The 14,128-nt window shown below is 42.7% G+C and overlaps 1 protein-coding gene across 2 annotated transcripts in view; it reads right to left on the bottom strand.

The window, feature by feature from the left end:
• Positions 1 to 6,806, bottom strand: part of LOC131471387 (cytochrome P450 4B1-like) — a 31,443-nt gene extending 24,637 nt beyond the window's left edge. For both annotated transcript variants that reach the window (XM_058647912.1, XM_058647911.1), the window contains exon 1: positions 6,591 to 6,806. In XM_058647912.1, coding sequence (XP_058503895.1) covers positions 6,591 to 6,782 — 192 coding nt within the window. In that variant the 5' untranslated portion in view covers positions 6,783 to 6,806. The remainder of the gene's footprint in view (positions 1 to 6,590) is intronic.
• Positions 6,807 to 14,128: the final 7,322 nt, after the last annotated feature.

Below are 14,128 nucleotides of genomic sequence, written 5' to 3'. Positions count from 1 at the left end.
TGCATGGCTGGAAGGAGAGTCAGAATGTCAGGCAGTAGTGGCACAAGCTAACAGCCTTCAAATCAGTGGTCCCCAAATTCAAAGGAGAGATGCAGGTCAAAGATTCAAATCCCCATCGGCTACCATTTTTCACAGTGCTGAACGGAGGTCACCACGAGGACAAGCTGCATCAGGGTATCAGCCACAACCCCAAACAAGGTATCCCTGTGCATACTGTCAGTCAACTTCCCATTACCTCACAAACTGTGAAAGTTTGAAAGATCTGAGCACCGACAAAGTGACAAAATGGTTGAAGGAACAAAACAGATGCTGGAGATGTGGGAGGACCCACAAAGCAGCGGATTGCTCCCTGAGGAAACCTTGCCCCAAATGTAATGGCGGACACCTAGGTGTATTACATGATGTAAATAAAACCCAAACAGCATCAAAGGTGCTTTATGTGAACCCACAGAGTATGTCACCCAAAGTACTACTAAAAATAGTTAAAGTGAGACTTTTCCACAAAAATAGGACATTTGATACATATGCCATCTTAGATGATGGTTCAGAACGTACAATGTTGTTACCAGGTGCTGCTAAGTATCTTGGTTTGGAGGGAGAGCCAGAAACCCTTGAGCTGCGCACAGTGAGATAGCAGACAGAGACCCTAGAAGGCAGAACAGTAAACTTCAAACTATCTGCTGCCTCATGCCCTGAGAGAAAATTTTCGATTGACAGGGCTTTCACCGCTGACACAATCATGTTTGTTGAGCAAAGTTATCCAATTGAGAAACTCAAGCAACGCTACCAACATTTACATGACCTCCCACTTACATCTTTCTCTAAAGTTCAGCCACACATCCTCATTGGATCAGACAACCCATTCCTCATCACACCGATGGAGAGAATCCAATATGGTCCGAGGGGAGCACCTGCTGCAGTGAGAACAAGGCTTGGATGGGCCCTACAAGGACCTACTTCTCTTGGTGAGTCATACGATTCCACCCAATGCCTATTCACATCACAAGCTAACCCTTATGCTGAGCTAAAACATGATGTAGAGAAACTATGGCAGGTAGACACCCTTCCCTTCAGAAATGAAAAGTTAATCACTAGATCAAAACAAGATAAAGAAGCCATGGACCTTTTGAATGCAAAGACCAGACGATTAGACATAGGAGGAACTCAACGTTATGCAACCCCTTTGCTGAGAAAGAAAAATGCACCACAACTGACTGCCCCATTTGAATCAGTGATGCCACTTCTACACCGATCTGAGCGCAAACTTGAGAAAAACCCTAAATTGGCCGATATCTACAATAATGAGATCAACAAACTGAAGGAGACCGGTTATGTTGCAGAGCTTGATGCAGGACAGATTACAGAGTCACAAGAATCATGGTATATTCCCCATCACTTGGTAGAGCATAATGGTAAACACCGTGTTGTATTCAACTGTTCTTTTACATATGAAGACCAAACACTAAATGACCAGCTCCTCCCTGGCCCGACATTAGGTCCATCACTGCTTGGTGTACTACTGCGTTTCCGCCAACATAGAGTTGCTATGACCGGAGATATTAAAGGAATGTTCCACCAAGTAAGACTCTTACCAGAGGACAAACCACTTCTCAGGTTTTTGTGGCGTGACATGAAACGGAAAGAAAACCCAACAGTATATGAATGGCAAGTGCTCCCATTCGGTACAGCATGTAGCCCCTGCGACATATGCCGTCCAAAGACATGTGCAGGAGCACAGTAAAGGGAACGAGGATGTGGTTGAAACTGTTCTCAAATCATTCTATGTAGATAACTGCCTTAGATCACTTCCCTGCCCCAACAAAGCAAAAGAGCTCCTCCTGAAAATGAGGGCCCTGTTATCCACTGGTGGATTTGAAATTAGGCAGTGGGCAAGCAACTTTCCATCTGTTGTTGAACACCTACCATCAGCTGCCAGATCAGACAGTGCTGAGCTCTGGCTGACCCAGAACCGGGTAGATCCTGTAGAGGGTGCTCTCGGACTCAGCTGGCATTGTGTTTTTGACACCTTGGGCTATAGGCACAGACCTGTCTCCTACCAAACTCTAACCATGAGAAATGTGTATAAAGTGCTGGCCTCACAATATGACCCGTTGGGCTACATTACCCCATTTACCACCAGAGCCAAAGTCCTGCTCCAGCAGCTCTGGGTAAATAACAAGCAATGGGATCAGCCAATGCCTAAAAGTGACTTACAACATGCCTGGGATGAGTGGGAGAGTGAACTTCCAAATCTGGCCCACATCTCCTTTCCCAGGTGGTACGACGGTAACAACCCCCATGCTTCATCAACAGTAACAGAGAGAGAACTGCACATTTTTTGTGATGCTTCAGAAAGGGCATATGGTTCAGTAGCATATATGAAAACAACAAACGAGCTGGGGGAAACTAATGTCTCACTTGTAATGGCTAGATCACGTGTTGCTCCTCTGAAGCAGCTAACTATACCCCGCTTGGAGTTATCTGCAGCCCTGACTGGAGCCCAGCTAAGTAAACTGATCAAATCTGAACTAACGGTCCCCATTGACAGAACTTTCCAGTGGTCTGATTCCACTGTAGTATTAACATGGCTTTACTCTGAGTCCTGCAGGTATAAGGTATTTGTGGCCAACAGAACTGTGGAGATACTTGAACTAACCTCAGCCAGTGACTGGAGGTATGTTGACATCAAACAAAACCCAGCAGACGATATTACCAGAGGTAAGCCACTGAAAGAGCTGACTAGCACACATCGATGGCATAACGGTCCTGCATTCCTTCACCTCCCTTCTAGTCAATGGCCTGTCTGTCCAACCCCAGCTAAGGAGATAACCACAGAGTTGAGAAAACCTCTTTTCTGTGGTCTCACACAAACCGCTAAGCCATATGACTTACCCAATCCAAAGGAATACAGCTCCTGGACAAATCTGTTAGATGCCACCTATCAAATAATGCAAACCGCAACCTGTCATTCAAATTCTGACCCTACAAGCATATCGAGAACCAAAGTTGAAATTGCACTAATCTCTCATGCCCAATCCGAGAGTTTCCCAGAGGAATTTCAAGCACTGAAATCCGGTAAAGAAATTTCCCCCCATAGCCGTCTGTTATCTCTTTCCCCCGAGTTTGATGAAACACTGGAAGTGATAAGAGTGGGTGGCAGACTTAGACAGATTACAGACCTTGATCCTGATACTATCCATCCCATAGTACTTGACCCTAAACATCCTCTAACACAGCTTCTGATTCAGGACTATGACATGAGACTCTTGCACCCAGGACCTGATAGAGTATTTGCCGAAATACGCCGTGCTTACTGGATCCTCCGAGGCAGACAAGCTGTTAAAAAACATCAATGGTCATGTACTGAGTGCAGAAAATGGCGGGCAAATCCAGTCTATCCGAAAATGGCAGACCTGCCTTCCTCCAGGCTGAGGTTATGGAAACCCCCTTTCTGGTCTACAGGAGTAGACTGTTTTGGCCCCCTAAATATTAAACTGGGACGACGGATAGAAAAAAGATGGGGAATACTGTTCAAGTGTATGACCACCAGATGCATTCATATTGAACTACTGAATAGCCTTGACTCTGACAGTTTTCTTATGTCCCTCAGGCATTTTATTGCACGTAGAGGACAGCCCTTTGAGCTCCTTTCTGACTGTGGCACCAACTTTAAAGGAGGAAACAGAGAACTGAGAGATGCATTTGCTGCCATGAATCCACACCTGAGAGAACAGTTAAGTAAATGACAGATACAGTTCCTCTTTAATCCTCCAAATGCCCCTCATTTTGGCGGAATGTGGGAAAGAGAAATCAGGTCCATTAAAACTGCTCTCAGAGTAACTGTAGGAAGTCAAACCGTTTCTGACGAGGTCTTGCACACAACCCTAGTGGAAATAGAAGGAATTCTGAATTCTAAGCCGATTGGATATGCATCCTCTGACATAGCAGATCCTGACCCTATAACTCCAAATATCCTTTTGATGGGGCGGCGAGACACTTCCCTTCCACAGGCTGTGTATGCAGACACTAACATGCTTGGACGGAGACGATGGAGGCACAGTCAAATATTAGCTGATCAGTTTTGGTGCTGTTTCATTAGAAACTACCTTCCCAACCTACAAACACGGAGTAAGTGGCAAAAGGAAACCCAGAATCTGAAGGAGGGGACTGTAGTACTCTTGATGGACCCCCAGTTGCCTAGAGGCTTATGGTCTGTAGGAAAAGTATCACGCATCCTACCCAGTCATGATGGAAGGACCCGAACTGTAGAGGTTACATCTAAAGACAAGAAGTTTCTTAGACCAGTGGCCCGGCTCGTCATTCTTCCACCACTTGAACCTAACTCTCACCACTAACTTGTGATTTGTAGAATTCAAATGTACCATTTGAAGGGGCGGCTGTTAAAATCCCAGGTCTCCACCTCACCTGTCTCCTCCTCACCTGCCTCATCACTGCCACACCTACCTGGACCACGCCCCTAACCCTATATAACCCGCCCCTTCCGCCCTTTGACCCCCCTTTTCTTCCCTCCAAACAAATCCAAGAGAACAAAGGAACACTGCTGTGAGTTTTATAGACATTCACCCATTGAATGATTCATTTGGTTGATACCACATATTGTTTGAAGATTTACTTATTGTTTGTGTTTCATTATATTAGATTCCTGAGTTTAACCCTCTGCCTAAGAGAGTAAAGTAAGAGTGGATGCATTACTGATGTAAGTCTAAGACAACTTAATTTCTTATTGTATATTTGATACTTTCTATATTGTAATATTTCCTTTATCATTTTCATATAGACAAAATCATCCACCATTACCCCTCATCACCAACTACTGTTTACAAATAAAATATTGGAACTTGGAAAGCTGCCTGGATCCTGTGTCTAAATGTGCACCCAACGTATGATGTTCAGCGAATCACCGCCAATATAGTCGACAGTTTTTTCAATGAGTAAACTGAGAATGAGAGCAAACTGTATGGCCCAAAAGTTATAAAGAAAAATGTATTCTCAAAAATGTCATGAGGGGCGAGGTGGGCCTGGTGTACTGTGCTATGGTGTTTGTTTCACTCCTCAGTTATGATGCATGGATGAAAGGAGAAGTGTAAGTGTGTATTTTCTTATGTCCCTCAGGCATTTTATTGCACGTAGAGGACAGCCCTTTGAGCTCCTTTCTGACTGTGGCACCAACTTTAAAGGAGGAAACAGAGAACTGAGAGATGCATTTGCTGCCATGAATCCACACCTGAGAGAACAGTTAAGTAAATGACAGATACAGTTCCTCTTTAATCCTCCAAATGCCCCTCATTTTGGCGGAATGTGGGAAAGAGAAATCAGGTCCAGTATAAAATAAAAATAAAAAATTTGATTTGATGGACATGATATCACATGACACCATGTGGACAATCAAAATGATTGTCTACAAAAATTCAATGAGTAATCATGACATACAAACCAAGGATTCTTGACTAAACTAAACAAGTCTAAAAATGGCAGACCCATCTGTGCCAAATGAGAGGAAAAACAAAGGATTGAGAATAGAATAGAATAAAAAAGTGACCTTAAAATTGAAAATCGAATCGAGGATTTGGAGAATCGTGACACACCTATAATCTTCTACTTATAATTACTATATATCTTACGATTATTTTCATCATCGATTAATGCTGATTATCGTTTTGTCCATAAATTGTTAGAAAAAGTTGTTAAAAAAATGTTGATCAGCGTTTCTCAAATGTTTTGTTTTGTCCACAAACCAAAACGATGATTCAGAGTCTTAATGATTTCTTTGTTTTATGGAGCAAAGAAAGCAGAAAATAGTCACATTTAAGAAGCTGAACAACATCAGAGAAACTTTTACGTTTTAATTCTTAAAACATAGTTGATGATGAATGCACCTTTTGCACAGTTTATCATGAGTAAACTGAGAATGAGAGCAAACTGTACGGCCCAAAAGTTATTAATAAAAATGTATTCTCAAAACTGTCCTGAGGGGAGAGGTGCGCCTGGTTTATAATGTACTGTGCTATGGTGTTTGTTTTACTCCTCAGTTATGATGCATGGATGAAAGGAGTGAGAGAGTGAGGCCACCTATCAATAAAAATAGAACTCTCAGTCACATATTCTGAGTCTGTGGTGTACGAACAGTGGAAACTTCACAGCTCCACTGATGCGCAGATGGATTAGGGCGTGCGTAAAGCTGCGCTCTTTTGGAATTCTACAAATGCTGGAGCACATTTGTGAATAAACGTGACACTGACACTGACGACGTGGCCTGAACATTATTATTGTAACCATTGTAACCATTATTGTATGTTACTTTATATTCAACAATTGTCAAGGAGATTGAAATGTATTTACTATCATATAAATATGTCCCATTATAAATCAATGCACCCATCGTGATCTGGTCATTTCAGAACATGTTATTAAAATAAAAGGTGCTGCAAAACTGTACCAAACGTTATGATCATGCAGTTCAGCTCAATACTACCCAGTAATTCACATAACAACAAAGTTATTTATAACTATTATAAAAACACGGTTGTTGTTGTTGTCGTTGTTTTTGTTGTGACGCGTTTTTGATTTACCTGAAGTAAATTTCCACAAAGCCAGTGTCTCGGCGGTCCGGGAAAGTGTTCCGTGATTCTAAATTCGGTTCTTCTTTGGAGCCATAAGACGCGTAATTTATAAACTACGACATAGAGACAAAGCAAAGCTAATAGGTGGTGAAGGCGAGGCCAGCCCGAATCAAACACCGCGAAGAGTTCTGACAAATCCATGGTTGTAGGACCAGTGTCTCTGTGCAGAGGGACAGAGCGAGAATGAAGCAATAATCCAGCTGCGTAGTGCTGGCGGTGAATGGAGAAGGGTTTGGCTGCAGCCTGCAGCACTCACGACACTTCTACTCATGACACGCTCCCTCTATAACCACAAACCTCATCTTATTTCAGCAAGTTAACAGTTTTTATACTGCTGTATAGGGTAAAATAAAGTAAAAAAGAAAAAGCAACGGTATCTTAAAAATAAAATAAAAATAAAAAATTTGATTTGATCGACATGATATCACATGACACCATGTGGACAATCAAAATGATTGTCTAAAAAAAATTAAATGAGTAATCATGACATACAAACCAAGGATCCTTGACTAAACTAGACAAGTCTAAAAATGGCAGACCCATCTGTGCCAAATGAGAGGAAAAACAAAGGATTGAGAATAGAATAGAATAAAAAAGTGACCTTAAAATTGAAAATCGAATCGAGGATTTGGAGAATCGTGACACACCTATAATCTTCTACTTATAATTACTAAATGATTAAAATGGGCTACATGGAATCATAAACGCAGTTTATGATTATATCTATATATTGCTCTATATGGGTTTTTTAGGATGCAAACACACTGAGTGATGTCCTTTATGTTCCCTCTGAAGACTTTTATCAGAAAGCTCTCATTTTATGACTTATTCTGCCCTCATACACTGTATTAGCACGATGTACCAAATTATTTGTGATACAAATACATATAAACATAGAAACCCCGCTTTTTAAAGCAGTAAAATGTAACTGCAGGCCTGCAGGTAAACCGGAAAGCAGCAGGTTCAGGACTACTAAATTGGATGATTTTAAAAGGTTTATTCCACCCAAATATTATTTGTAATTCATCTTGGTTGTTAGGAGTTGCATGTTTGACAAAAGTGCCCCTAATACCAGTACTGTCATTGTTAGCTTCATACTGCTACATGTACACGATTCTCCCAAATGTATATCCAATTTTAAATTAAACTTAACTCACTAAGTACTTAAACTGTGATTGTCCATCTTTGGTGACGCTCATGTGCGCAAGTGAAATAAAAAAACAAAAACTTTGTGTGTCAGTGGCAGTGTTGCAAAAAAACGGGGCCTCATTCTGCGAGCCCGAAACTGCTGCCTGCAAGCCTGCAAGCCTGCAGCTACACCCTTCTCCTTTAAAGGGGGAAAGCACAGCAAGTCAGGTGTGCAAGGAGGGGTTTGGCCAGAGGCAGTTCAATGGAGTACGGGGACCATATGCAAATGGGTCATGAGGCCCCCTACATCAAATTAGACACCCCAAAATTTAAAGTGAGAGCGCAAACCCATACCCTATGGAAATAAAGTAGACATTTGACTGCAGGTCATTCCAAGCATATTAGTGTCAGATACATTCAGTCAAGTTCTGCGATAGATTGCTCGATCTCCGTGGATTTAAAGTACACAGTGAACTCCGATGGCTAGAAATTGGCACTGGTGCTATTTGCAGAAGCTTTTCCGCTCTATGGTCCGTGGTTGGTCTTGTGGTGAAGCGTGTGATTAATAACTTTCCCATTGCCAGAGGAAGTTCTGCTTTGTGGTGGGTCTTTATTTTCAACCCTGAAATGTGACACAATGAATGTGCCTGAAACAAAGCGAGATGAAGAAAGAAGGAAACGATAACACAATGGAGAGTTTTTATGCACAATCACTCATGTGCATAAAAAGGTTCTTTTGTCCGATCTCAGTTCTCTATTACCGTTCCATTAACCCAGGGGTGTCAATCTCAAATGACCTGGGGGCCAATTAGCACCGAGTCTGCTTAACAGGGGGCCAGTCTAAAAAAATGATATCGCAATAAAGATATTCATGATGATATTTCACACCATTTCTAAGTAAAAGTGTTCGATTTGATGTGGAATGATGGCAAAAGTAGTAGAAGTACCAAACTACCACTGTTGAGTTGAGCTGTGGGCCACGCCCCTCCAGCCTGGATACACCAGGTTGGAGCCTCTCCCAGGCTGAATGCACCAGGCTGAGTGCACCAGGTGAAAGTGATTCCCTAATCAAGTGAGTTTGGAGTCACACACACACAGAATCACTACAGAGCAGCAGTGGAAGAAAACAAAGCTTTCAAGGAAGACACAGCCGGTGAGCTTGAGCTTGTTGCATCGTCAAAGTCCATTGTTTGCAAGTCATTTTAATGATCTGATTGTAAACTATACATGTTAGTGGGTAAAACCATGTTGGAAAACATAGTTAAAAATGATTTCATGGTAGTTAACCACAGTTAAAACTAATTCCTCTTAAAATCATGTGAGCTGAATGCAATTCAAAATGTTATGTATTAAAAGATGATTAATTAATTTCATAGTTAAAATCATGAGTTCAACTCAAATTCCATACTGCCATATTGCATGTGATTTCTGTATTTAATTTGTTTATTAAGATATTGTTAGATTATTTACTATTTATTTACAAGGTTTGGAGTGTGTTTATCTCGGTTTCATTTTTCTCTTTCTCTTCGAGAAGTTTATCCCAACCATGACGTGAAGCTTGTCATCCTCCAATATATAGCCAAGGCCAAGAGCTTTATTGTCCTCATCTTTGAGCTGGTTTGGCAGGAACACTTTGCATCTTTACATATTTGCAGTTGCCTCCTGTTGCTGTCTTCCAGCAGACTCCTCCCTCCTTTGGCCAGAGAAACCCCACGGCTTCAACTCGAAACCCCCTGCTTTCAGAATCTGCTCCACATTTTCCGTAATGATTTTGTGCTTGTCCATTTCGTTATAGGAGGAGGTCATCGACATAGCTGTCTTCTTGCAGTACTCGACGCTCTTCCTCAAGATGGCTAAACTGCGGAAGATTAGCTGTCTCTCTCATGGCGAGTTGAGCAATACAACCTGCTGGTTTGTCTCCAATGTTGACTCTTGTTACTGCATATTCGCCTAGCTCCTCTTCTTCGGAGTCGCGCCACAGAAATCTATGCAAATGTACTTCTCGGTCTTCGAGCCAAACTGAATTGTACATTTTTTTTAATGTCCCCCAAAGCAGCAAAGACTCCCCTTCGGAACCTCAGAAGCACAGCACGGATTGGATTCAGGACATCTGGGCCTTTTAGCAGGAGATCATTAAGACTCAAACCTCTGAACTTTTGACTGCTGTTCCAGACAAGTCTTACAGAAGTTGTGACCGAGTGTGGATTGAGTGCGATGAGATGGCTGATGTACCATACTGGTCCGGTCCACCAATGTAGGGTGTCCTTAGACAACTTCATTGCGGCCCGGCGGTTAACCATATCATGAACTTGAGCAGCATAGGCGGCCTTCCATTCTGGTTGCTTGGCCAGCTGCCTCTCTGTCCTCAGGAAGGCGGCCTTGACTACGCAGCTGGATCTTCCACCCAGGGGTAGCTGGCATGCCAGTGTGGGCTCTCACTGTGATCGTCAGCAGTTGCATATGTAAGGCCTCTCCTCACCACCTCCAGCTCTCTTTCTTCAGAAAGGGTCATTTCTTTGCCGCCTGGCTGACAGTTTCCACAGCGACAGCCTCCGCATCTTGGGACACAGCCGACACCGATACTATCCCATTTCCACCACTCGAGGCAGTGGCTGCTGAACTGGAATGCTGATATCGGGTGGTTATCGGGGCATGTTGAATTTGTGGAGGATGGATAGGGACCACACAGGTACGTTCTTCATATTTCACAGCAGCAGTTCTCATTGACCTTGCAAAATGCGTTCTAGACATATGGGCTGATACCGCAACCTCTTCAAACAGCTCAGGATGTGTGCCAGCGACAGTCTTTCCCAGTGGTCCATCCCACAGCACAAGGTCCCCCACTGTGCGGATTTTCTGGGGAGCCAGCTAACCTTCCTTGTGACTTACAAGAAGATGGATCTCTCTTGGTCTCACTAGTTCACTGAGCGGAATGTCTGGGAAGAACTTTTGCAGTTTCTCGGCTTTCACATGCCTATTGACATCTGCGATGCTGTCTAGCCCGTAGCAAATCAACTGGTGGGACCTGAAGGTGCCTCTTGAGGTGCTGACACGGATTTTTAGGAGATAACGCTTTGTTTTAACGAAGACTTTCATTCCTCCTACACCATGGACCACAAGTGTGATTGCTTCACTTCTGAGATTGAGTCGACCTGCTGCCTCGTGGGTGATGTAATTGGTGTCTGAAGCTAGGTCAATCAGGGTACCAATCCTTTGTCCAGCATTGGCTGTAACCTCCAGTAGCATCATGATGACAGGCCACTCTACTAAGCCGCCTCCCTCTAGAAGACTTGAATGATTCTTTGCAGCATGGGAGGTTCTAGACACTGAGTTGCAGAATACATCTTGGCATTGCTGGGCTAAATCAGGCGATAGTTTGCTGAAGAATTCTTCTTGGGCCTCAGTGTAGCTCCTTTTGTTGCCACCTCCCACCATGCTGCCTTTGCTTTTCCTCTGGGTTGTGCTGCTTCTTGACGCTTCAGCACTGGGACATAGGTAGTAGTGGTGTTCTGCGGCCCGCTTGCCTTCACAATCAGGATTTCTGCACAAAAATGACGTTTTGCAGTGGTCATCCTCATGATGAACCTCCAGACATTTCCCGCAGGCTCCCAGTTTCCTTACTGCATCCTTCTTTTCTGTGAGTCTGAGCGTGCAAAACCTTTTGCAGAAGTAGAGCTTTCTCTTAGGCTTGATATCTCCACAAACGACACATCCGGAAAGATGGCTGCTTGACTGCTGTAAGGCCCTGGTTCTAGCTTGCCTCTGCTCAGGCCGAACTTCTTTTCTTGGTGGGTCTTCATCCCTCAATTGCTCCAGCTGCTCATAGATGCTTTCTTGACTCTTGAGGAAAGCTAGAAGAACATCAAAGTGCTTGTCTGGATCAGCACTGCTCTTTTCAGCTGCATAGAGAAGCCACTCTTTCTTCAGTGCATCGGGGAGTTTGCTTTCAATGGACCCTCCATTACTTTGTTGGCCTCAATTGTAAGCTTTTTGAAACTGTCTCTGAGCTCCTCTTCAGGCAATATTGCATGCATCCTCGCAACATTGTTAGCCAGCCGGGAGAATTGACGCTTCGCCGTTGTTCTGATGGCTTTAAGCTGCTCCAGTGATTTTAAGTCGGACATCTTCTGTTCCGGCAGCATGGAGTAAGGTGCGTTTCAGTATCTCACCAGGCTTCTGGGTTTCCAGGCCTGGCCGGTCGCTGTCCTGGCTTCTCTGTTCCAGTCTCAGCTGGTTTTTCACTGTCAAGTCCCTCACTATGGCAAGGCTTTAGTGTGCAAAACTCCCCACTTGAAAAGGCTGCTATTTTTTCAGGAAGACTTTACAGGAATCCACTCGTTACACTTGCTCTCTGTTTTTTCTTTCTTTTATTTAGAAGATTGATGCAGTGTTTACAGCCAGCTGACCGGCCAGGCCTGGAAACCCGGAAGCCTGGTGAGATACTGAAACACTTAGCACCTTACTCCATGCTGCCGGAACAGAAGATGCACACAGAATCACTACAGAGCAGCAGTGGAAGAAAGCAGCATGAGAGGAGGAATGAGATCGTGTGGATTGGACTGAAACACCAAGACTGTGCAAAACAAAGCTTTCAAGGAAGACACAGCCGGTGAGCTTGAGCTTGTTGCATCGTCGAAGTCCATTGTTTGCAAGTCATTTGAATGATCTGATTGTAAACTATACATGTTAGTGGGTAAAACCATGTTGGAAAACATAGTTAAAAATGATTTCATGGTAGTTAACCACAGTTAAAACTAATTCCTCTTAAAATCATGTGAGCTGAATGCAATTCAAAATGTTATGTATTAAAAGATGATTAATTCATAGTTAAAATCATGAGTTCAACTCAAATTCCACACTGCCATATTGCATGCGATTTCTGTATTTAATTTGTTTATTAAGATATTGTTAGATTATTTACTACTTATTTACAAGGTTTGGAGTGTGTTTATCTCGGTTTCATTTATTAGAATGGTATTTTGTTTGTGTTTAAAGGTTTTTCACCTGGCTGTAAACACTGCATCAATCTTCTAAATAAAAGAAAGAAGAAGAAGAGAGCAAGTGTAACGAGTGGATTCCTGTAAAGTCTTCCTGAAAAATTAGCAGCATTTTCAAGTGGGGAGTTTTGCACACTAAAGCCTTGCCATAGTGAGGGACTTGACAACCACATTAAATGTATTCAGTAAGTAATGATATATGATGATTAAACAGCATGAATGAGAATGCATGAACAGTATCGAGCATCAGTGAGACTGATACTGGAGCAGGTTGTGTAGGTTAACATGCACAAAGAAACAAATGCAACACCTTCACAAAAACAATGAGAGCAGAGCCACTGTAATTTTCCATTTAGCATTGACTGTTAGACCACTTCCGATACATCAGAAACTTATCTGAGAGCCACCAATTTGTGATCTGTCAGAGCTGAATGTATGTGTGTCTTAGCAGTGTGTCTTTTTGAGAAATGTGAGCACGATGCAAAAAGCCTTAATTCTTTGTCTGTTTTTTTGGAATTATTCCACCTCTGTCTCAGAAAACAGTAAGTAACCAACTGATTTGTCGATATTAGCATGTAGCAGATATTCTTTGTGTTTTATCTTGATGATTTTTTTTAACTTTGTATTTGTAAGAAACAGCTTATATTCAAACTCTTGTGATTTCTTTTCACAGACCAACTTGACTTCTTGCTGGGATGTCCAGCTGTGATACCATGTCAACGTCAGAGAAGTGACTCTGACACTTTCAAATGGTTTTACAAGAAGAACAATCACAGTCGCGAAATCATGATTTTTGAACAAAATAAGCACGGAATGCTAATCCATCCTTCATCTCAACCCAGAAAGAGTCTTACGTCAAAACATTCCTTGGTGATCTCTTATTTTAAGGAAGATGATCAAGGCCTGTACAGGTGTGAGAGCTGTTATCAGGACAAATGCAGCCCTGAACAGGCCACAGTCGTCGGCGTCAAGAAAGGTACGAATTGTCAACTGTCTTCTATCAAATATGCTTATCTGCGGAAGTGTGATCCTCATCCACAAAGCATGTTATCTTCTTTTATTCCCCCAGAAATTCAGAATGATATCCATAAAAGAATATATGTGACAGCAGGCAGCACTTTTACACACGAATGTCCTGGTGAACTGACAAAGTCAGACTGGAGTTTCGAGGCGAGGAACGCGACAATCTCATCAGCTAAACTGAAAACAGTCTTTGTGACTTCAAACAAGTCTATACGTATTAGAAATGTCACAAGAGCCGATGCTGGGAAATACACCTGCTGGACGAGCAGATGTGATGGATACAGACAGAAACTACTGACAATCAACCTGTGCATAGTAACTGGTAAGAAAGAAACACAT

This window comes from Solea solea, chromosome 13, assembly GCF_958295425.1.
Source record: "Solea solea chromosome 13, fSolSol10.1, whole genome shotgun sequence".
Taxonomy (NCBI): Eukaryota; Metazoa; Chordata; class Actinopteri; order Pleuronectiformes; family Soleidae; genus Solea; species Solea solea.
This window is presented reverse-complemented; position numbering and strand designations above follow the sequence as displayed.